Here is a 25,334-nt window from a genome sequence, read left to right on the forward strand (position 1 = left end):
GAAATGCAGTGAGAGCTCACACATTTGGGTAGTATGGGAACTGAAGTGTTTTGGGTGTGTGAAAATCCAGATGGGTCCAGGTTCCCGGTACGGCACCACCGAGTCTCCCAGCTCCCTTGGGGTGTTCCAAGTCTCTCCGAGACGCGGGACCAGGACTCTAGGATTCCTGGACTTTCTCAAGGGTTCTTCTATTCTGGTTGACTTTCCTTAGTTGGCCCCACCTTAAGCCTGACTCTCTTCCTCTTTGGGGGCTTGCAAAGATTTTCGTCAAATCAAAGCTGGCATTTGGGAGGGCAGATGGGGAATTGTATGGAGATGGGAGATAGCAAAAGAGATCTTCTTCTGTATTTGCTTTCTCAGAAAAGATTACAAGAGAGAAAAGTTAAATAGAATTGCAGGCTGTCCAGTTTAAAACTCCAAGGAGACTGTTTTAAAAAATGAAACTTGCGGGGCGCCTGGGTGGCTCAGTCGGTTAAGCGTCCGACATCAGCTCAGGTCACTTCTCGCGGTCCGCAGGTTCGAGCCCCGCGTCAGGCTCTGGGCTGATGGCTCAGAGCCTGGAGCCTGCTTCCGATTCTGTGTCTCCCTCTCTCTCTGCCCCTCCCCCGTTCATGCTGTGTCTCTCTCTGTCTCAAAATTAAATAAACGTTAAAAAAATTTTTTTTTTAAATAAAAATGAAACTTGCAAACAGATCTTAGGTGGAAACACATAATGAGCTTGGTTGTTACAATATAACTAACTTTCACCCAGTGAGCACTAGGACAGAACATACCTCTGTAGAAACATCAGATGAGCAGAAATATTAAAGAGGAGGAAACTTGATCAAATGGGATAGAAAGGGAAGGGGTAACACGATGAAGGGAGGGCAGGACAAAGCATTTTTTGCTAGGAACTGAGAATCTGTGGAATGACGTGTCAAAGGAAAGAAAAAAAACAAACAAACAAGGTTTCACATTTTTATTTTAATCTCTTAAACCAGACAAGGAAAAGCACGAGATAATATGGTAGAGTAAATTTGTAAGATGACATTTTTCTTGAATTATGTCAAGTAACTTTTATGAGCTATTGTTAGGGAAAGCTAACTGGGAGTAAATACATCCATTCTATTTTTTTTTTTTCTATTTCAGATTAGTCCAGTGATAAACAAGTTTGAAAAAAAAAATAGGTTTGATTAATTTTACAATGATAGGACCTAGGGAAAAAAAAAAGGAAACCTCAAATGAAACACATTTAATTTTTAAAGAATCAATTTCAGAAGCTTGATTATCCACCTGCTCTCATTCATTGGAATATTCAATCAGCTATGATTGCTTATGATAAATACCTTGGAAGTGGCACTGCTGTTGAATTGCCATACAACTGTCAAAAATCCTTTAGTTGAAGGTAGTTCTTTCCCCAAGGTCTTAATTTGTTTTAATATATTTCTTTGAAAGGAAAAAAAATAAGGTAAAATGGCAAAAAAAAAAAATTGCATCTGGAGATTCCCTGAAATATCATTTATATTGGAGGTTTACAGGGGACATGGAAAATGTCCACTAACACAGCTTGGAAGGAAAACACCACGGGCGGCTGACTAACTCTGGCACCTTTCAGCTAGGGAGGGACTGGGTCCCTCTCCACCCTGGCATGAAGTGCACTCAGGAGGACGTCGATCTGAACTTGCTGAGATACACACACACCGGGGCAATGGACTCCCAGAACCGAGACAGCTTTACCTTCTACCTCTGGGATGGTGACAACAGGTCACCGGCATTTGACTGTCACATCACCATCAAGGATATGGGAAAAGGTAAAAGCATCTCTATCAGGGTTATTGGTCCAAACTGAGCTGCTGGAAGCACTGAAAGGTTTTCAACTACCTTCCTTCTTTCCTTCCTTCTCCCTCCTTCTGTCTTCCTCCCTCTCTTCTTTCCTTTTTGCCTTCTGTCCTTTGTACCTAAAATTCCATCATTTATGATTTGCTTCTTTGACTCCTCACCCGCTTTGCCTGGGAGCTACGGGGTTCACGACAGAAGTCCTTCTATTTGTTATTTTTAGTTATTTTAAAGAGCCTATTGGAAATCCAACCTTGCCCACAAGATGGCTGCACGGGCTGCTTAAAACAGTCAGGGTTTTCTGCTATAAGTGAAAGTTTACCAACTCCATGTGATAACTCTAATTTTATCGCCCAGAAGTGAATTATTACTTGAAAATGAAGTTTCATGGGAAAAACATTTCCAATGTAATAATAAAAAAGGAAATATAAATATATTTTAAGATTGAAAAATTATAAAAAGGAACTTTGTCATCGAAAAGGTTAGGCTGTTGCTCTTTTGGCCTTGAAAGTGCTGATACAGACTCTTTTAGGGGCAAGGGAGAGCATGATGAGATACTAAGCTTCTCTTGAATTAAGCAACCATTTGTATAATAGGACTCAGCAGTGTATAAATGGTAGCAGGAGGAAGGTGAAAAAAATACTGGAAAGGAAGTTCAACAGGGCAAAGTGTAAGCCCTTCGTGCCTAGCTGTCACTACCCCATAATTTTGCTTAGAGTTTACGTGAAGACAGTAAGTCCATTTCTTGTTCCTCTGTATAGTCCCAGAATCTCTGTATTTCTAGGACCAAGCATATTCTCGAATCTCCAGTACGTTCTTGAATGACCGAATGCTTCCTTTTTTGCCTTGCTGCCAGGAAGCTCTGAGTGCAGTGTAAACCTTACATCGTGTGTGATAGAATTACAATTGCCCTGAATCTTTTCTCTTTTTAATTTCAGTCAGCTTGATTGATTTTAAGAAGCTTTTTGGGGAATATAAAATAACATATTTCATTTGCTTGTTTCCTGATCATAAAATACGTTCCTTGAAGACGTCCAATAGGTAACCCTCAGATAAGCTAGACACATTTCTTTCTCTCTGCAAAAGTAAGGCTACTGCGTTCATCATAAATATATGGCCAGGAAAAATATAATGCAGGTACTCTATCAGTGCAGACAGCTAACGTATTAGGACAGCCTGCCCTTGGCTAAGCACGGCACATTCGTGAGGGCGGAGGACGGTTCTGTCCTACCGAGCCATCTAGGGTTTTTTTCCAACCGGAGATTCCTTCATCTCTGAAGCCCTCGGAATCCCTCTGGAAGTGAAACATGAAGGGAAATGAGAGGTTGCCTGTCCTAGGTGTGGAAGTGCCTGTCTTTGACACATCCCAGGGGCGGAATCACAGTCATGCACCACATTAAGAGAGGCCGGGCAGTAGAAACTCTAAGTGATGTGCCCAGGATGGAGAGGAAATGAGGCTGGTGAGCCCCTGGTCAGTCTCTGCTATGACTGACATGGGATTCTCTCATCTTTTTTAAAGTTTACTTTATGTATTTTGTGGGGGGGGTGGGGCGAGAGAGAGAGACTGACTCTCAAGCAGGCTCCACACTCAGTACAGTGCCCCAGGTGGGGCTCAATCCCATGGGATCACAACCTGAACCGAGATCAGGAGTTGGACGCTTAACCAACTGAGCCACCCAGCTGCCAATGTGGGATTATTTTCTTTCTTTTTTTTTTTTTAAATTTTTTTTTTTTTAACATTTGTTTATTGTTGAGAGACAGAGAGACACAGAGCATGAACAGGGGCGGGAGGCCGAGAGATGGAGAGACACAAAAATCTGAAGCAGGCTCCAGGCTCTGAGCGGTCAGCACAGAGCCTGACGCGGGGATTGAACCCACAAACCGCGAGATCATGACCTGAGCCGAAGTTGGACGCTTAACTGACTGAGCCACCCAGACGCCCCGGGATTATTTTCTAAAAGGATTTGTGAACACTTATATCAAACAGATACATTACCCTATCAACATTTGCCAAAGTTCCGAATTTCTTCTCTTTGTTTTTTTTTTTTTTAACATCATGATATGTTTTATATCTACACAGTGTTGTATTCTTATTTTATTTATTTATTTATTTATTTATTTATTTATTTATTTATTTATTTTTACCTAGTGTGAGTTTTCTCAAGTTGTTAGCATAACTTTATGACCGTAATTGTTCATCTCTAAAGAAAACTACACTGAATAATCACACGAAGCCATAAATCTGATATTGAGCATTTGGGTTATCTCCACTGGGGAGCGATTGTAAATAACATCAGGCCTTCCATTGGTTCTGTGTCTTGTGGTTCGCACACTGGCAAAAGTGATGTGGAGGTCTCTGAGAGACACTTAAAGGGACATGGTCTGTAGTTGGCCCCAAACCACACTCTGCCATCACAGTGCTGAAAACCTGTAATGAGGGTAAGCCCAGATGCTCTTTCTCCCTTCAGATCCACCTTCCGCTTCTAGTCCTTGGGTCATTTTTGTGTCCTCAGCTTTGTTCATTCTTCTGCTCCCTTGATATGTTCTTGCCCATGGGGTAAGCCTCATCTGGGACTCAGGTTTCGATTTACAGTTAGGATGGGTTTTCATTCTCCATTGCACTCATGTTGGATAGCACGTTGAGTTAAAAGCACAATAATATACCAAAAGACCAATTTTATCATCTGAAACAGAGTTTCTCAGTCTTAGCGCTATTGACATTTGGGGATAGAGAATTCTTTGTTGTAATGGACCTTCTTGGGCATTATAGGAAGTTTAGAAGCATCTCTGGCCTCTACCTGTTAGAAGCCCATAGAAACCCCCAGTTATAACCACCACAACTGTCTCTAGACATTGCCAAATGTCCCCCGGAGGCCTAAACTGCCACTCGTTGAGAACCACTGGTCTAGTTGTACCTCCTTGATATTTTTTTTTTGTTTGTGTCCTCATGAGACTGAATGTCTTTTCAAATTTTATTGGCAATTGTGTTTTTAAATTTAGAAATGGCTTGGCATTTACTTCACGCGTACATCCTTTTGGACATTCATTCTTTTCGTGCTGATATTTAAAAAAAAAATTTTTTTTTTTAACGTTTATTTATTTTTGAGACAGAGAGAGACAGAGCATGAACCGGGGAGGGTCACAGAGAGAGGGAGACACAGAATCGGAAACAGGCTCCAGGCTCTGAGCGGTCAGCACAGAGCCCGACGCGGGGCTCGAACCCACGGACCGTGAGATCATGACCTGAGCCGAAGTCGGACGCTTAACCGACCGAGCCACCCAGGTGCCCCTCGTGCTGATATTTAAGAGCTGCGATATCGTACAGAAAAGCAGCAAAATAATCTAGGGTTCAAGTTTGTGTTCTTGAGTCAGATGGCTTGAGCATAAATTCTATCTCTGCCTCTTATTACATGTATCATTGTTAGCAAGTTGGTTAGCATTTCTATACCTTAGTTTCCTCATTTAGAACCTGGGGGATATTATAATACGCTACGTCACAGTTGATGTGAAGGTGAAAAAGCCTTACCCCTGTGCCTGGCACAAAGTAGAAAGCTCAATATCTGTGTTGTGATCATTTTTTAAATGAATGAGGTGAACAAAACTGGATTATAATCCTTAGTTTGTAAAGCTGCACCATTAGTCCCCATGTGACCCTCTTCTACGTCACTCGTTTATACAATTCGTTCGCTCATTCATTTATTCTCTTTGAAATACATAATACGCTCCTGTGCAACCGCCATACAATTCAAGGACTGGAACATTAACAGTAATAAACACCTACCTATGTGCTCTTCCCACCCTCCAGAGAGAACCGTCCTCCTGAATTCTGTGTCCATATTCTGACTTTTGTGTATGGTTTTCTGGGACGTGCTCAGGCAGCTAACCATCGTCAGCAAGCTACGTCTGTGCTGTTGCACGTAGCGGTAGTTCACTCATTTTGCTACCGTACACGATTCAGCTGTCTGATTAGACTCTGGTTTGTTTACATATTTACCTTTTGCAAAGGCATTTGGGTTGTCCCCAGCACTTTCCATTGCGGCAGGGTTGCCCTGGCTGGCCTGGTCCATGTCTCCTGGGTGCCAGAGCGCGCATTTCTCCCCAGGGCACAGCTGGAGTGGAATCAGGGGGTCAGGACGTCTGTGACTATTCTACTCTTTACAAAATAATGCCAAACGTGTTCCAATTTACATTCCTACCAGAATCATGTGCAAGATTCTACATCCTCTTCAACGCTTGGTATCATCAGAATCCTAAACGTTTGCAAATCAGGGAGTTACAAGATGGTTGTAACTTACTGTGATCTTGATTTGTATTTCCACAATTATTTATGAGACTGACCTTCTTCTTTGCGTCTTTATTTGGCCATATGTGTTTCCCCTGCTGTGTCCTATCTGCTCTTGTCTTTTACCTCATTCTTTCATTACTCATGATTATATAAACCTTTCTATGCCATATTAGTTTTGATTTCCGCCATTTGGCCTTTGCTTTTTACCTTTACCTTGGACTTTTTCTTTTTTTTTTTTTTTTTTTTTTTAATTTGGGTCTTGACCGCAAGCTCTTCTGCTCTGCAGGCGACATTGTCATCCTTGCAAAACCGCTTGTGGTGTCTAAAGGTGACCGAGGTTTCTTGACGACCACCACTCTCCTTGCAGTGGATGGAACAGACAAACCCGAGGAACTGCTCTACATCATCACTTCTGCTCCGCGGTATGGCCAGGTCGAATATGTCCGCTATCCTGGAGTCCCCATTACAAGCTTCAGCCAAATGGACATAGCAGGACAGACAGTCTGTTATGTACATAAGAGCAAGGCGGCTGTCTCCCATGATACCTTCAGGTGAGCCCCAAGGAAACTTTTCAGAACCCCTTCCCTGGGTGAATGCTTAGAAAGACAAAAGGTGGCAGAAAATAAGTTCTCTTCCAACTCTGGTATTGTGCTAGTCTTCTACTGCCGAGATGCATGAAAATATGCAATTAAAAGGACAACGGCAAAGCAAGATATTAGGGCTGTCGTTTAAAAATAAAGCACATCTAAATGCCAGCTTTCTAGGGGGAATGTGAAGACCGGAGATCCCAGGTAAAGAGAGACATAGAAAACGAATTTACTGCTTTTTTGGAGTATCTTTTTCTATCTGAGGAAAGGTATTTAGTAAACATTTGGCAAAAGCAGACACTGCCTTTTGACACGATGTGTTCCAGGAACTATATCATAAATCATGTTGTCATAACGTGGATCATGTTTCCCCATAGAAACAGTGTTATAAGGGGGGGGGGGGTGCTGCTGTGTACCCGTTCAAGAATTCTGTATCAAACACATCATTGGAGTGAAAAACAATCTGGTGCAAAGACAAAGATCCAACATTAATGAAAGTCTGCACTCATTTAAAATATTGAAATCTGTTTCCAGTCACATAAAGCAAGACAAACTGTAGAGAATTTAGCAGTTCTCAAAGCTGGCTGAACTCAAGGTCCTTGATAGAAATCCAGGTGCCCAGGCCTGGGATGAGAGTCTAGAAATCTTGAACTAGCCTTTGGGGGAATCATGCTACATGGGCATTCCTGAGTTTTACCAATTAAAATGGAGGCCCTGAGGGCATTTGCCCATATATGAAGAGCTTCTGACACCCGGTACAATCTTCACCATGTCAGAATACAGTCTTCAATGGGGCGCCTCGCTGTCTTCAGTCAGAAGAGCATGTGACTCTTGATCTTGGGGTCGTGAGTTCGAGCCCCACGTTGAGTGTAGAGATTACATAAAAATAAAATCTTAAAAAAAAAAAGGACACACCCTTCAAAAGAGCACTATCACTCATGTAAATGTAACATACTCCCATGTTATTCATTGGGTTCCCGTAAGTTATCAAGTGCACTGATACACTTATGCTCCAACACTACTCTCCTCTGCCATACATTCTCTCTAAATTCAATATGTCTGCTATACTAAACATTGTTTCAATGTCAGTAAAGATGACTTTGCTTGAGATGACTGGGATAGTCAGCTGTTAAAAAATTGGGGGAAGTTTGAACTAACAGAATCTTTTTTTTTTCTTTTGACAAATGTCCTTAACAAGCAGATAATCGTTTGGTTGATCAATTTCTAAATAACAGTTCCGTGTTTGAGTGTTGCTAGGCACTAGCCAAAGCATCATATGTGTGGATTCCTTTTTTTTTTTTTTAATTTTTTAACGTTTATTTATTTTTGAGACAGAGAGAGACAGAGCATGAACAGGGGAGGGGCAGAGAGAGAGGGAGACACAGAATCTGAAACAGGCTCCAGGCTCTGAGAGGTCAGCACAGAGCCCGACGTGGGGCTCGAACTCACAGACCGTGAGATCATGACCTGAGCCGAAGTTGGACGCTTAACCAACCGAGCCACCCAGGTGCCCCAGTGTGGATTCCTTTTTATGCCGGTTCTTTTGCTCTGGAAGTGGTATAGTTTTAAGACCACTCTGTGGTCAACTCACACATCCTCCAGTGCTCTGGTGTCCTTTTTGTGAAAGGGAATGATGTGCATAGTACGTGTTTCATGGGAGTGGTGGGAGGTTTCAGTGAGTTTATGCATGTAAAGTACTTATAAAAATATGTGGCACACAGGAAGAATTAAATAAGTATTAGCTGCTCTTATGGTTATTATTATTATTGTTATTGCTACTGTTATCATTATTTACTTATTCTTTCCTTGGCTCCCTTTTTCTGCCAGCCTTTACAATACCAAGATTATTCTTGAAGGAGGAAAGAAATGACAAAGAAGAACAATGATTGTTCTTTTTTTCCTGGTTACTTATAGAGGTTAGGTGCTTCTTGGCTTAATTCATGTATAGCAGATTCAGGGCCTATAATTTTACACCCATTTCTGGAACGGCTTGCTCCTTTCCATTCCTGCTTTCCCCAGTCAGGACTCATGGGACAGTTTGCTGAAGACATTAATGACTCTTTGGAGAAGCCAGTGACCCTGCGGGAGAAGCCAATGAGTGAATGCATCTAGATGTCCAGAAATCAAGCTTAGGTATTAATCAGATAGTGGTGATGAGCTGCAAACAGAAAAAAAAAAAATGTCTGTATGGGAGGATTGATGATACTCTAAAATTTTCCTAATTCACAGCCATAGAAAGTCATACTAGATGACATTTTAGAAATCGTTTATCCTAGGGATTTTTAAAATATCTAAATCTTCAAGAGATTTACCAGGAGGATTGATAAAAACACATTCTTGGCTCTCACTCCAGAGAGGTGACTTTGCTAAATCCAGTCTTGGGTCAGGAATCTGTAATTTTAAAAGTGTTGGCGGTGGGGGGGGGGGCACCTGGGTGGCTCAGTCTGTTAAGCATCCAACTCTTGATTTCAGCTCAGTTTCATGATCTTGTGGTTCGTGGGTTTGAGTCCCGTGTCTCAACAGTTTTTAACTGTTCTCCCGTGTTTTTTAACAGTTCTTCAGTATTAACTGCTTTCCTTTTCAGCAGACAGTACTGGTTAAAAGGGGTCCTTTTAAATACACTTATTTAAATACAAGAGCGACTGATACAAAGCAAAACAGTTAAGTCATACGAGTACAGGTACTATAAGAATATGGCAAAAAGGTGTTGTTTGAATGACTCAAGACTAGGAGAGAAGGGTTGGAAAACATTGATGTGTAGGAAAGCTAGTATCACTTGAATACCCGCAATACGTCAGGCAGGGTACTAGACTCTTTTTTGTCTCTCCTATCCTTTAAGCCTTACGCCACCGTCTCGAGATCTCGAGATGATGTGTTCCCATTTTTGGCATGAGAAAACCAAGGTTCCAAGAGGCATAGAGAGTCATAGAGGCATAGAGAGGCATAGAGAGTCATCTACATGGACATAAATGAGTATCAGAGCTGAATTTGGCCTCAGATCTCATTTTGAAGAGATTTCTCCATTGTACCAAAACTTCATGGAGAATATGCACCTGTGGGAAGAAATCTCCTCCACGTGTCGTTCTGATGTTTGGCCAGCAGTCTTACATATTTATGATGGAAGAGCCTAGCATCTGCCGAAGACCCGTGTTTTAATCTTGTCGTTTCACCAGTCTGGCCATGGGCTGCCGTGGTGTTTGTCAAGTGGAGCTAAACCAAAGCCGAAAGTCCGTTTTAATGAAAGTGTGACTGTGGCGCTTTTTAAAATATGAAACACACGCAGCCAATCTGATCACCTAAATTTATGTTGCTTGCTGTTGAACTTGGCAAGGAATTTGGCTGGGTAGAAGAGGGAAATTCTGCGGCAGAGGATTTTTCCTTTCCCCCTTCTCTTTTTAATGGAAGATACGGCAGGATTAATGAAATGGGGGAGTTTAATGGTCAGGTTTTACCTTCTGCAAAAGTATTTTGTGAATCATAAATTTCTCCTGCATTGTTTGGTGCTGCTGGCCTGGAAGAAAGATATGGCAGCACATGTTAGGACAGATGACACCAAGTGATTAGCAAGCTGACTTCAGCTGCTGGCAGTCGGGTACTAAAAGAACATGCTAATGTCCTCCATTTTGACATGCTGGCTGGACTTTTTTTTTTTTTTTTTTTTTCTCCTTCGGAACTGGCTCTATTTATGATTCCATTTTTATCTTTTAAATGCCATGACAGATGGCAGATTCTTCAGCCAACTCTAGTGCCAGGAAATGCAGAAAGCCTGAAAGCACCCTGGTAATGGTGAAATCAGACCAGGCAGGCACCCCCAGACAAATCGGAGAGCCATTCCCCAAATTTCACGAGAACCGTGGTCATCCTGGCTGCGTCTCTTCTCAGGGGGGCCTAATAAAGGAAGTTCAACAAAATGGATCCACAGAAGGAGCTGCTGCCTTGATATCACCAGCTTCTTAACCTTGGGACGGATGCCATCATAGCCATGGCACGGTTGTTTGCAAACTTGAAAATGTATTTGGGAGGTTTCTTTGGTGGGGGGGTGGGGGAGAGCATTTGGAAGATCATCTGGTCAACCTTGGCAGACATGAACAGCACTGACCTTGTTGCCCTTGTTCTGCTAGGCTGATTGTGACTGGGAAGCCAACCATGACCGTTCACCCTGTCTCCCTCTGACAACGTTTCTCTGCCCATGACTAGTTTGCATTGTTACTCGTGAAAGTGGCATGATGTGTTTGACCCAGTCAGGGTCAGAAATGTCATCCTTTTCACCACTGGCTTATTAGCTTTCAGTCAGCACAGACAGCTGCCTCAGTGTCCCAGCTGGGAACACTGGCCTCGGTCAACATATTTCTTACTCTTATATGGTCCCTGGCTTGCTTGCCGTCATTCCCATCTGTCTGATGGCAGGCTGCCGATTTCCGACATGGTCAGATCCCCATCATCAGGCAGGGAGGAGTCTGACATGGACAGCCTGAACCACAAGACAACGTCAGTGTCCTCACACAGGTCATGCGTTTGTAGATAACTGCGGCTGTCCTGAGACTGAGCTTTGAGGTGTTTTCAGAATTCACTCTCCAGGGAGGAAAGTCAGAATGCCCCCCTGTGACTCACTCGAGTCCCCTTTGAACTCCCTTTCTACTGATCCCCATCTCTCCCCTCCTTTCCCCTTTCTTCTCCACCCATCTCTGACAAGGTGCTTTTAATGGGTCACAAATTCTTTAATTCCACTATTTATACGAAAAACCATGTCCTTTGGCTTAAATTTGTGCTAAACCATACACAGCTGACTTAAAACTTCCCAGAAGAGTGTATTTTTGAGATAGGGATTGGGTAGGGAATAGAGAGCCACTTTATTTGAAATGGGAGGCATGAAACATATTTCTGGAGGGGGAGAGTGGAAAAAAGACAAATTGGAGGCCCAGAGGGAATTACGGCCACCTTGCTTGGAGTCAGATGATAGGCTCCAGGGAGGAAACCTGAAAAAGTAACAGGTAAACAGTGGAATAAAAGCATAATTCCAAGAAAGGCTTTCCCTGAGAAACAGATCGTGATTTTTATCTTAAAAATGCGTATCACTTGACATCTGAAACTGTCAAGGTGACTACAAAGTACAAGCTGAAGAGCACACAGATAGTTTTCCGGGTGCGTTTCTGTTTGCTTTTTCAAAAATAAGGAATTTTGCAAACACTCATGAGCCAGCAGTGACATTGCCCTATTGGCTTAGAACACATTTAGCAAACGTTTAGCTTTGCAAAAGAAAAGCTGCTTGTTTTATTTTAAGGAAAACTAGGCAATTTTACTCAATCTGCAATTCTAAAGTTACGGTCTTTATTCAGACTGTAAAAATAATGCTATGGAGAAAAAAGCCCAGGTTATATTCTTTGCAAATCGAGGTGTGTGAAATGTCAAAGGTCTGCTTTATTTGTAATATTCCACTTGGCAATTTCACTTAGCAAAAAGGAATAGATCCTTTTCCTGTGCATCATGTCATATTTTCTTGGGAGGCAGGCTTATCAACTAGATAATTAGAAAGCTCAAAATTTGAGCTTAGCCTTCAGAGTAAAATCTGTGCTCAGCCAAACCTCTCTTCTTTTCCTTTTCGTCCAGCTGCTCCTTTTGCTGAACCCTTTGCCTCAGGCAGGCTGAGGCTGTTATGCTCCTACAACCTGGTTTCAGGTTCTTTCCTATTCAGAAGCAAAGCAAACTGAAAATAAACTGAGGGTTGATGGGGGGTGGGAGGAGGGGAGGGTGGGTGAGGGGCATTGAGGAGGGCACCTGTTGGGATGAGCACTGGGTGTTGTATGGAAACCAATTTGACACTAAATGTCATATTAAAAAAAAATAATAAAAATAATGGAAAAAAAAAGCAAAGCATCAACCCTTCAGCCCTGAAGGACAAGACACATTTTTACAAAGAATAAAGAACTTATGAGTCAAATTCGTCAGATTAGTAAAACAAATGGAAACCTCATATCTTCTCTCATTAAAAAGAAACCTCCAAAGAAAATTCTTATATAACTTAAGGTTATATTCTGCTAAAACATTCTTTTTAGAGATTTTTACATCCGTGGAATGCAAGAGTGTCTCCTCCGTGAATATTTCTAGCAACCACGGTACATGGAGAAAAATTGATAGCTACAACTCCGTGATGATTTCGCAGTATATTTCCTGGGTCTGTGGTGCGTTTGTGAGTTACATTTGAGAGTAGTGGTTTCCTAATATTTTCGAGTTGCCACAGCGTGTTCGCTTTGCTTAATTTCATGATACTCTCAGTCGCCCTTCAAATCAAACTTACACATCGACACATTCTTTTTTTTTTTTCAATTTTTAATGTTTATTTATTTTTGAGACAGAGAGAGACAGAGCATGAACAGGGGAGGGGCAGAGAGAGAGGGAGACACAGAATCGGAAGCAGGCTCCAGGCTCTGAGCCATCAGCCCAGAGCCCGACGCGGGCCTTGAACTCACAGACCGTGAGATCGTGACCTGAGCCGAAGTCGGACGCTTAACCAACTGAACCACCCAGGCGCCCCACATCGACACATTCTAAAGATCACTTCTGTTAGTTTTATTTTGACTTTGGCAGTGGTGGGTGGAATGTGGTTTAGTGATCAATAAAATCAAAAGCACATTAGGGTATCACACATCCAAGGTCATGTGAGAGATTTTGCTTACTTTGAATTGATATCATTTGAGCTTTCTCTTCATCATTCTGCAGTGGCACTCAGGTACACCAATCTGGTTTTGTGGTCTATTAAACTGGCCCGTATTATAAACTCTGCAAGAGCAGAAGGTGTGGGGTCCAACGACCTGGTTCTAATCCCAGCTCTGCCTCCTACCTGCCTTACGATCTTCCACTACATTCTTTACTTTCTGCTATAAATGTTTTTCTTTAAATCAGGGAGGTAATTTTTGTCTAGCATAACTCCCATATATACTGTAAGGGGAAAATGTAGGCGCACAAGAAAAAATGTAAGGGACTAGAACATCACATGATATTTTAGAGCGGGATGGTCCTTTGCAATCGTCCGGTCCATCTTTTAGTTTACAGAAGAGTGAAGATGAGGCCCAGGAAGGGGAGAGGAGTTACGCTCATAGCTGAGTCATGTGACTTGCCCATGAGAAATTTACCGTGAAAATACATGAATAAAATGAAATAGCCAAAATGGGCCACTGGATTGGCCCCCCAATTATCAGTCTTAAAAGCTTGGCCCATTAAATGCCTACAAGTAAAATACAGTTGCAAAATTATGAATATGTAAAATGGGTCTACTCTTCAGACTCATGCAGTGGGTCTACTGGTATGTGAAATTCCTATGTAGGGCAAGGAATTCTACTAAATACTGACTATACTGAATACTGATGAGTCTGAGGAATACCATTGGCAGAATTAGCCTACTCTATCACATGAGTCTGCCACCAATGTTTTTTTTGAGTTTATTTTGAGAGAGAGAGGGAAGGGAGAGCACATGTGAGTGGGGAATGGGCAGAGAGAGAGGGAGAGAGAGAATCCCAAGCAGGCTCCACACTGTCAGCACAGAGCCTGACCCAGGGATCCATCTGAGAAACTGTGAGATCACGACCTGAGCCAAAATCAAGAGTCAGATGTTTAACTAACTGAGCCACCCAGGTGCCCCTGCCACCGACATTGTTGAGAGAATACGTTTGGATGTAGTATGTACGTAGTTTATGTGTTACCTAGTGACTGGTTTAATGGCTAAAACGGCATCCTTCTGAAAGATCTGCCCTTGAGTTTTCATTTGAGCCCCGACAGAACATGTCCTTGAGTAAAGGTGTGAATTGTTATCATTTCATTCCGGTAGATGGTGACATGAGATCCCATGCTGAAGGCTGCCTTGCCTCTCTTTGCCAGATTCATTGTCAGCAATGGGCTGCAGACCAAACAGGGGGTGTTTGAGATCACACTGGAGACTGTGGACAGAGCCTTACCCGTGGTGACCAGGAACAGGGGGCTGAGGCTGGCCGAGGGGGCCACAGGCCTGCTTTCCCCTGACCTCCTCCAGCTGACCGACCCTGACACCCCAGCGGAGAACCTCACCTTCGTGTTGGTCCGGCTCCCACAACATGGCCAGCTTTACCTGCGGGGGACAATGTTGCTTCGGCACAACTTCACTCAGCAGGACGTGGACAGCAGGAATGTGGCCTACAGGCACTTGGGAGGGGACTCCCAGGTTGACTGCTTTACTTTTGTGGCCACAGATAGGACAAACCAAGGCTTTGTTGTGGATGGGAGAGTGGGACAAGAACCTGTTACATTCACCATCCAGGCAAGTATGACAAATCCCCTGTTCATTGCCACAGGTGTAGAGAAAACAACTTTGGGACGAATTATTTCCTCCTTCCCTTCCTTCTTTTTTTTTTTTTTTTTGTTTTGAATTTTTTTTAACGTTTATTTATTTTTGAGACAGAGAGAGACAGAGCATGAAGAGGGGAGGGCAGAGAGAGAGGGAGACACAGAATCTGAAACAGGCTCCAGGCTCTGAGCTGTCAGCACAAAGCCCGACGCGGGGCTCGAACTCACGGACCGTGGGATCATGACCTGAGCCGAAGTCGGACGCTTAACCGATCAAACCACCCAGGCGCCCCCTTCCCTTCCTTCTTTTATTCACCTGTGTACCGTGCAGTGTGTTTACAGCATGCCAGGCACTAAGCAAGGCACCAGGCGTATTAATACGGACAAGACAGATGTGGTCCCCGCATGCCAGCTAATGACCAAGAGTCCGTGGTAGGACAGAAAGGAGCAGGAAACATGGGCTTTGGAGTCAGACTTGACTGGGTTGGAATTTCTATTTGCCATTTATTAGCCGTGTGACCTTACGAGAGTCGTTTAACTCTTCGAACTCAGCCTTTCTTCTTTGAAAACCATGCCTTACAGCATCGTGGTATCCAAGGCGCTAGTATATTGCCTGAAATATATTAGATACTCAATATCTTGTAACTAGTGTTGTAATATCTAACTGTACTATTACGGTGATGCTTATTGGTCCACATCAGCTGCTGGCATTTTAACGGTTTTCGATTAAAGATATGAAAACATACAAGGCAGCATCAATAGGACACATGAAATGATGATGAGAGACATAATTGCAGCAGTTACAAGTTCTGGAGTGTTAACTGTAGGGCAGGCCCACTTTACGTAAATCTCATTTCCTTCTCATGAAAGGGGCAATTTTATCGTTTCCATTTAATAGGTGCTCGGAAATTCACAAGTTAAATACCTTGATCGAAACCAAATGAGGACCTCTAGTCTTTCTGATCCCAAATTCTGTGTCCTTTCTCTGGCACTACTCTGCCACATTTATGTTGCCTATCAGGATGATTTTGGGAGGGCATCATGTGTTTTTCTTTTTTTACTCAAAACACATCAGGCATGTTCTGTTTCTTAAACCCTTGAATCCACTCTCTTGGGATGTAGTTTATCCTGTTCTACACACTTCCACCCACTGTAAGAAAGCTAAATCTGTGTGTTACTTCAGGAAACCTTCTGATTATGCAAAATAATAATTTTCCCTTGCTCTTTAGTCCCTGTGTTGGTCAGGATTTTCCAGAGAAATAGCGCAGACAGGATGTATTATATAGAGAAAAGGAGGGAAAAAAGAAAGAGAAAAAGATTTGTTTTTGGAAATTGGCTCACAATTGTGGGGTCTGACATGTCCAAAATCTGCAAGGCAGGCCGGGAGGATGGACACTTCATCAGGAATTGATGTTGTTGTCTCCATCCCAAAGGCAGTCTGGAGGCAGAATTGCTTCGTATCTAGGGGACCTCAGTCTTGTCTCTTTCGGTCTTCACCAGATTGGATAAGTCCTACCCCACTATGGCGGGTAATCTGCTTTACTCAAAGTCAACAGACTGAAATGTCAACCACAACTAAAAAATACCTTCACGGCAACATCTCGCCTGCTGTTTGACCAAATGAGCATCGTAGCTAGCAACCTTGTTGTATAAAATTAACCATCGCAGTCTCTATCTAAGGTGGGATTTGAGTAGAAAGGTGGTGAAACATGATGATGTGGAGTGGTCGCTGGATAAGTCTTTGTCTCTAGGGAGGTCCAGAAAATGTCCTGAAATTATGATGCACTGGGAGAAGAGAGAAGGTACTGATATCATTGACACAGCATGAAAGAAGTACTTTGTATGTAGTGACATTATGGGTTTTTTTTTTTAAATGATATGTTTTAATTGTTATTTGTCTCATCCCACTCTCCAGTCTATTAATATATATTTTCCTGACCCCTGACTCCTGACTCCCCGCACTAGGTAGAGGAATGTCATTGTGCTGTCCAATCAGTATTACTTTTCCGGGTCTATTTGGCTGCATATTTGTAGGAGTTATACATTCTAAGTACAGGCCTCAGAGTTCCTTCCTACCCCCAGAGTAGAGAAGGAATAGGGAGTAGAATTTAGAAAAGGTATCAGTATTTAAATCAGTCCAGTCCCAACAACATCATCATCTTACAGAACATGGTTATTATAAGAGGGTGATCTCTTGAAAGTTGCAGAATTTACTGATAGGAAAATGTTGGATATACGCTGTGAAGGTTCTTTTTCATCCAAAGGACAAGGTTTTCTTTGCCAAAAAATACTATTATGTGTAGACAAGGAAAGCCTCAAATTTCTCCCATAATTCTCCCGAATGTTCTGGTCTTTCTGAGCAGAGGGGTCAAGCAGTTTAGGAAGTGAGTGGCCTTCTTTTCTTTAAAAAAAAAATGTCTTGGGCTCCAATATTTTAAAATACTTCTAGTATGCTAAGCCAGAAGACCTGTTTTTGAAGAAACCAGAAGTTTAATGAGATTAGGGCAAGTAGGACCCAATACACAATAGGAACCATGTAACCAGAGATTACTTTTTTTTTTTTTTTATTTGAGAAAGTGTGAGTTGGGGAGAGGGGCAGAAGGAGAGAGAGAATCTCAAGAAGGTTCTACACTCAGCTTGAAGCCTGACGCAGGGCTCAATCTCCCTACTGTGAGATCATGACCTGAGCCAAAATCAAGTGTTGGACACTCAACTGAATGAATCTCTGAGGTGCCCCCCAGAGCTTAAATATTAATGTGTATTTTGTTAAGGTTATTTATTTACTTTGAAAGAGACAGAGAGAGCTGGGTGGGGGGGACAGAGAGAGGGAGAGAGAATACCAAGCAGGTTCCACACTGCCAACGTGGAGCCCATTGTGGGGCTCAGACTCACAACCGTGAGACGATGACCTGAGCCAAAATCTAGAATCGGACGCTTGACCAACTGAGCCACCCAGGCTCCCCAAATATTAATATATTTTTTTAAAACAAATGATCACAACAGGCATTTATTCCTTTTGTAACACTTCCATTTTTACAGAAAATATATTTTAAAAAAAACCATATCTACACTCAGCTGGTTATAATGTTGAGGATTTCTTACATGGCTTCAAGTATTTTTACTTTTCCTTCTCTGCCATTGACCGTCCCTTCCACTGGCCATCCTCGTTATAGGACTTTCTCCCCCCCAAAAGGCCATGATCATGATTTGACCCGCCTACCTCCCACCCAAGTGCATAACTCTGAGGTTGTTGTCCGCACTTTTTAGGAGAAGGGAATGACTGTAACTTTTGGAAATTGTTGTTGCTTTTTTTGTTTATAAAGTAATTGTTTATTATAAAGAATTCATGAGCTGCAGAAAGGGACAAAAAAAAATCCTTCACAATCATACCACTCAAAGATAACTAATTTTATGAGGCACCTGGGTGGCTCAGTCAGTTGAGTGTCTGACTCTTGATTTCCGCTCAGGTCGTGATCCCAGGGTCATGGGATGGAGCCCTGCATCAGGCTCCATGCTGAGCGGGGAGCCTGCTTGGGACTCTTTCTCTCTCCCTCTGCCCCTCCCCCGCTTGTGCACTTTTTCTCTGAAGGATACTGTATTTCCTGTCAAGCATATTGCCTGTTTCCACTCTTCCTTATGTTACAAAAATTTCCTAATGTTATTAGATCTTTCTCGAAAACATAATTTTTAAAGGTTGAATAGCACTCAGTGACAGGAAGAGATGGTTTATAAATCTTCTGTTGGACTTCTATTTTGTGGATTTTCAAAATTGCTACTAAAAATTATATTTTAGTGAATATATACACACATTTTTGTATAAATCTAATCATTTCTACAGGACATACTCAAGAAAGTGAAAGTTTTGGATCAAAGTATATGTACGTTTTTAATATATACATATGCCAAATTTCTCTACAGAACATTTTCACTAATTTGCACCGCTACCCGCAAAATACAAAAATGACTGTTTCCCTAGGTTACCAACATGATGTATGATTATTTTTTGAAAAATGTTTGATGTTTATTTTTGAGAGAGAGACAGAGAGAGACAGAGACAGAGTGGGAACGGGGGAGGAGCAGAGAGAGACAAAGACACAGAATCCGAAGCAGACTCCAGCTCTCTGAAGGTGCCAGCACAGAGCCCGACCTGGGGCTCAAACCCACAAACTGTGACATCACGACCTGAGCTGAAGTCGGAGGCTTAACCAACTGAGCTACCCCGGTGCCCCTGATTATTTTTGTTAATAAAAAAAAAAAAAACCTGGCCAACCTGAGAGGAAAAAAAATACTTGATTGTTACAAAACTCCATGTAGAAATACACCATGAAGCATGGTATTTCCCCCACCCAATTAAAAAAAAATGTTTTGGGGTGCCTGGGTGGCTCAGTCGGTTAAGCGTCCGACTTCAGCTCAGGTCACGATCTCGCGGTCCGTGAGTTTGAGCCCCGCGTCGGGCTCTGGGCTGATGGCTCAGAGCTGGAGCCTGCTTCCGATTCTGTGTCTCCCTCTCTCTCTGTCCCTCCCCCGTTCATGCTCTGTCTCTCTCTGTCTCAAAAATAAATAAACGTGAAAAAAAATTAAAAAAAATGTTTAAAACAGGTTTGTACAAGTAAATGCTTACCGAATTTTGTCTATGTCTGTATGAGCATATACGTGAACAAAAATGTATTACAGTCATCTCTTATTCTGCAACTTACTGGTTTTTTGTTTGTTTACCAGTTGACACTAAGTTGTGGAAATTGCTTATTATCAGTTCCTTCTACCTTTGTTTTTTAAAATAGCTGAATGATAGCTTAAGTATATCATACCGAACACAAAATAGAGTCTTGTCACGGCATTTATTCTTTACTTTGCTAGGGTGAACCAAGATTTACAATAGTATCCTTTTTGGGTAAGTGAAGTTGATAATTCACTGGCTAGGAGATGGTGTTCCTGTACCTGTTGTTTGGCATCAGTGGTGAACTGTGCTAATTGCTTCGAACTTGCTCCTTCCCTAACCTACAACAGTCGTTTGCAAGAGGGTCCGAGCTTCATTCCATACCTGAAGGAGTGTTTGAACCTATCCGCCTCTTTCACTCGTAGGTCATTGCCCCTTCACTATCTTCCCAAATGGAGTCTACCTGTTCAGTTGCCTGGTTCTCATCCTCAGTGGAACAAATATGCAAATGCCTATAAATAAGCACCTTTCAGAGTGCCTGCGTGGCTCAGTCAGTTAAGCGTCTGGCTTTGGCTCAGGTCACGGTGTCACAGTTCATGAGTTCAAGCCCTGCGTCGGGCTCTGTGCTGACAGCTCAGAGTCTGGAGCCTGCTTCAGATTCTGTGTCTCCCTCTCTCTGACCCTCCCCTGCTCACACTCTGTGTGTCTCTCTCAAAAATAAAAAAACATTAATAATAACAATCACCTTTCATTTTTTTCTCACTCAGTATTTCTAGTTTTCACACCACATTTTTTGCCATTTGAACAAAGATGTGCCCCCCAAAAATATTCAGTGCATTCGTGATGCATATCCTTATGTGTATCTTTATAACCTTATTTCTGTATATCACCAAGCGCTGGAAAATTCAAAATTCCTCCTGTGGAGCTAACTTTATGTTTGCAATACAATTCTTGGGTCAATTTTCATGTATTCAGTCAACAAATATTCCTTGAGCTGCTGTCATGGTTCAGGCACTGTGCCAGGTGCAGGGAATGCAGGGGGTGCGGGTACGGGTGGAGACATAACGTCCTACCGTCAGGGAGCTTATGTCCTAATAGGAGAGTCAGACAATGGACAATTCACAAAGCTGAGTCAAAGTTTATAATGGAAAGTTAGCCTCTGCTCCAGGCACTATGATATTTACTGAGGATATTGTGAACAAGCCAGCCTTTAGCAGAAATGAACAAATGAGGAGGATAAATAATCTGAAATTTGGGGTAGATTATCATTGTTGACTATTAAGATCCTATGTTGCTTGGAGATGAGAAACCTTTGTCTAAAAGCGTATGTAATTATTGACTATCCAGGTTGACCAGTTGGACAAAACAGCCCCCCATATCACACACTTGCACTTCCCTTCTCAAGTGGGGCTCCTGAAAAATGGCTGTTATGGGATTTACCTCACTTCCCATGTGTTGAAGGCAACAGACCCTGACACTGATGACGATCTGATCATCTTTAAAATTCTACGAGGCCCCCAACATGGACATCTGGAGGACACAACAACCGGTACTGCCTTCCTTGATCCTTGTAATCGCTCATCTTAAAATACCCAGTAGCTGGCAATGCGAGAGAGTAATTTAATTAAGTGTCGGCCCATTTGGTAAACACTCCCCAGGGGCTTACTGATAGATGCAGTTTGTAAATCAATATCGGTGCTAAAAGGGTTTGAGGCTGAGCTTCCCTAAATTCATCTTGAGTGGGGGAACCAAGTGCTGATACGCAGCTGTTTATTGTTTATAATTCTTTATATCAGCCAGATTGGAATATAGTCAGAGGAACACAGAGTGTCAGGACCAAATTCATATTTGTGAGTAATTTTTTTTAATCAGGAGTTCTAAATGATATCAGTTCATGAAACAAAGAAATACAATTGGGAGGGGGTAGGATGGTTTCTCCAGGATTGTATATTATTTTGCTTCATGAAGACAATGATCAAAATGTGTCACTAAAAATAATGGCACAGAATTTGAGATTTTATTGCTGTATCTTCCTACTCTCCCCTATTTTTTGTATTTTCTTTCAGACAATATTTCTGAGCCAAAGTAAAATTTAAAGCCTAATATAATTTTATTGCATATGAGTTTTAAGATACTTGCCGTAATGTTCATTTCTTTAAAAATGTATACTTTGGCTGTTTTTAAAGCTGTGCTTAAAATGGGCATACAATTTATCAACTTTCATTTAACGTTTTGTTTGAATCCCTGTGAAATGTATTCATTTCTTTTTTATAGGTGAATTTATCCACGAGAAATTTACCCAAAAGGACTTAAACAGTAAGACCATTCTTTACATCCTAAACCCATCTTTGGAAGTTAATTCAGATATCCTGGAATTTCAAATCATGGACCCCACAGGGAACTCTGCCGCTCCTCAAATGTAAATTATTTTGCTTGTTCAGTGGTCCTGTATATAATGTCCAGAATGTATCTGATTATGAATGTGAAATATTCTTCTTCAAACAAAATATGAAGATCAATGGACAGGCCATTTTAGAAGCCCACAGAATTTATTTTGGAGAAAGAATTTTCTTTCTCATGGGTGATAATAGGAAAGCCAGTAGTCTTATAGAATATGAGAATATTAGAAATTTAAGTTATATAGTGCTGGCTCATTCATGTGACTCATGTAAATGCTTACACTTCTACCTACACACACACACACACACACACACACACACACACACAGAAGTTTCTGTCTTGACAATTCACTGACATTCAGGACTGAGTTTGCAGGCTCATGTACAAATTGTGCAGCAAGAGGTCACTCTAGGACTGCGTTAGTAACCAGAGTCTTCTAAAATACTTACAGCAGGAAGAATGGGGTAGTCAGGAAGTGTTAGCAAAACGTCTCTTCCCTTCCAAAGAAACGAAAAATCCAAATGATTACTTGTGACTGCATCTTTAAGCTAATAAACCTATCGCAGGTAAGATGAAGACAGCGTAAAGGGGAGAATAGACAAGTAGTGACGCTTAGAAACGTACAGAATGTACAACCATCAGAGTAACAAATCCTCACAATTACAAGATGAATGACTATTGTAATATTTCTGACGGGGCCCCTGTTCTAAACTTCTCTTGAGTGTAGACCTTGAATAGCTTACCAGCTAGCAGAAAATCACAGAAAGGTTATTTATAGTCCAATTCTCCTTGTGCTGTGTTTTTCTTTCGAATTTTGACACTCTTCCCAGTCACCTTATAGAAAAGTTGCTTATTTATCCTAGTTTCTGTATTTGCTGCCATCTAATCAAACTACATGTCATAAGCTGGTACAGCCCCCTTATGGGCTTTTTATGTCAGAATATAGACAGAGAAAGAAAACAAATTCGCCTCTCTGGTTTCCATTCTTACTTTTTCTGACCCTGGATTGTAGTTCCAATTGTTGCCAGCAGAGGTCTCTATAGTCATTGTTAGAAAAACGCATTCCCTTTACAAAATTCATTCCCAGAGTCCCACCTGCATGGCCCTGGCCCTGATATAAAGTACCTGCCCAGATTTATAACCTTCCCAGATTTTTATTGAGTGGCTATTATATGCCAGGTTCACAGTAGCAGAAGCTGGGAAATACGCATGAAGAAGGAAAACCTGGGCCCTGACATGAAAATATAATCATGAGGTTATAAACTTCAAATGGATGACCACCACCCATTAAACTGATCTTGTCTGAAAGAAACAATTCCTTGGCATTACCATCCTTATAGAAAATATATTACCTAATTGCAATTTCAGACAAATGTCTTCCAATTCTCAAGAAAATGAAAAAAAAAAACCAAACCCTGTTCCAAAATCATTAATAAATTGATTACATTTGCTTTTATTTAAAAAAAAAATATTTATTTACTTAAGTACTCCATACACCCAACATGGAGCTTAAACTCAAGACCCTGAGATCAAGAGTCGCACGTTCTTCTGGCTGAGTCAGCCAGGGGCTCCTATATTTGCTTTTTATTTTATTTTTATTTTTTTTATTTTTTAAAGCACACACTTTTTAAAAATTTATTATTATTATCTTTTAATGTTTATTTTTGAGGGGTGGGGGAGGGGCAGAGACAGAGAGAGACACAGAATCCGAAGCAGGCTCCAGGCTCTGAGCTGTTGGCACAGAGCTCAAGTGGGGCTTCAACTCAGGCCACCCCAGCGCCCTGCCTGCTTTTTTTTTCCTTTTTTTTTTTTAAAACATTTATTTTTGAGACAGAGAGAGACAGAGCATGAACGGGGGAGGGTCAGAAAGAGAGGGAGACACAGAATCTGAAACAGGCTCCAGGCTCTGAGCAGTCAGCACAGAGCCCGATGCGGGGCTCGAACTCACATACCGTGAGATCGTGACCTGAGCCGAAGTCGGACGCTTAACCGACTGAGCCACCCAAGCTCCCCATGCCTGCTTTTTAATAGTATGACTAAAGAACAGGAGTATTGATCAGACTTGCTGTTGACCGAATGCTGACCCCTATTCCTCCACCTGTTAGCATAGCATGGCTGACGATTTTTTTTCTCCCAAAGTGGTGCTAGATTGATATTGTTTCAACTACGCGCCCTTTTCATTCCTCAAGGTTACTAAGGACATTGCTTTTGAAGATGATTTGTGTTTTAAAATAATTCTCAAATTCAGAGGAGAATCACAGAAGAATTTATAATCTTAATCGAGGCTATTTTAGATAGATTCCTGCTTCTGTGATATGTTCTCATGTACCTTGCTGAAGATATTTCTATTTCAGCTTGAAATGATGGGAACCAGTGGAACCAGATGATATAAAATGTGCCTACCAAGGGTGAACCCAGAAGTAATTTTGATTTGCTTCTGACACATATCACATTGCTTTCTTTAGAGTGGTAGGGGAGGGTAGAAATTACTCAGAATTTATGTTCATAATTTGTGGATGGTATAGCTGTCCCTTACCTCATTTGGAAGTAGATGTTTTTGGAACAAGAAGCATATTATTCCAGTAAGCAACAATTTTGCGAGTAGTTATCTGTCTTTCCAAAGCAGCCTGCAAGAACATAGTTACATGTACAATGGATGTTATAGGCATTTGCAATACAGTTGTTTTCTGCTCTATTCCCTTACTCTTCATTTTAATGTCACAACCACCTATGAGGTACCATCATAATCCAGAATCAACAGGTGTGAAAACTAAAGCGCGTTGATGGGAGGTGACTTTTCAAAGCTCACGTAACTGGTGAAGGAGCTGGGATTCAGACCCAGGAAGGATGCTCTAGAGTCCATGGTTTCCTTCATCGTACTAAAGAACTTCTGGCCCACTCTTTAATTTTTTTTTTTTTTTTTTAACATTTACTCATTTTTGAAAGACAGAAGCAGGCAGGGGAGGGGCAGAGAGAGAAGGGGACACAGAACCGGAAGCAGGCTCCAGGCTCCGAGCTGTCAGCACAGAGCCTGATGTGGGGCGTGAACTCATGAACCCCAAGATCATCACCTGAGCCGAGGTCAGACGCTTAACCGCCTGAGCCATCCAGGCGCCCCACTTCTTGCCCGCTCTTAACAAGTCTGCTAAACTGGCCTATTGGGAAAGGAAAGGAGCAGCAGATTTGTCTTCCTTCTTTCTCTCTAGTCATTGGCCACCCAGGCAACAAGAAGGAAGTAATACTTACTCGTTAAGGACTTTAAGTTTTAGCTTTTTTT

General features: G+C 41.9%; 1 protein-coding gene across 16 annotated transcripts in view; it reads left to right on the top strand.

Moving 5' to 3' along the window:
* The window catches only part of FREM1 (FRAS1 related extracellular matrix 1), a 166,124-nt gene that overhangs the window by 104,024 nt on the left and 36,766 nt on the right, over positions 1-25,334 (top strand). For 10 of the 16 annotated variants that reach the window (XR_009251695.1, XM_058695311.1, XM_058695306.1 and 7 more), the window contains 5 exons: positions 1,595-1,790; positions 6,387-6,651; positions 14,560-14,974; positions 21,005-21,206; positions 21,932-22,076. Coding sequence is in view for 15 of the 16 variants with exons in the window: in XM_058695311.1 (XP_058551294.1) it covers positions 1,595-1,790; positions 6,387-6,651; positions 14,560-14,974; positions 21,005-21,206; positions 21,932-22,076 (1,223 nt within the window). In the remaining variant the exon portion in view is untranslated. Of the gene's footprint in view, positions 1-1,594; positions 1,791-6,386; positions 6,652-14,509; positions 14,975-21,004; positions 21,207-21,931; positions 22,077-25,334 lie in introns of those variants that run through there. The other 6 variants (XM_058695309.1, XM_058695315.1, XM_058695316.1 and 3 more) reach the window with 6 other exon arrangements.

Source organism: Neofelis nebulosa, chromosome 12, assembly GCF_028018385.1.
Source record: "Neofelis nebulosa isolate mNeoNeb1 chromosome 12, mNeoNeb1.pri, whole genome shotgun sequence".
Classification (NCBI taxonomy): Eukaryota; Metazoa; Chordata; class Mammalia; order Carnivora; family Felidae; genus Neofelis; species Neofelis nebulosa.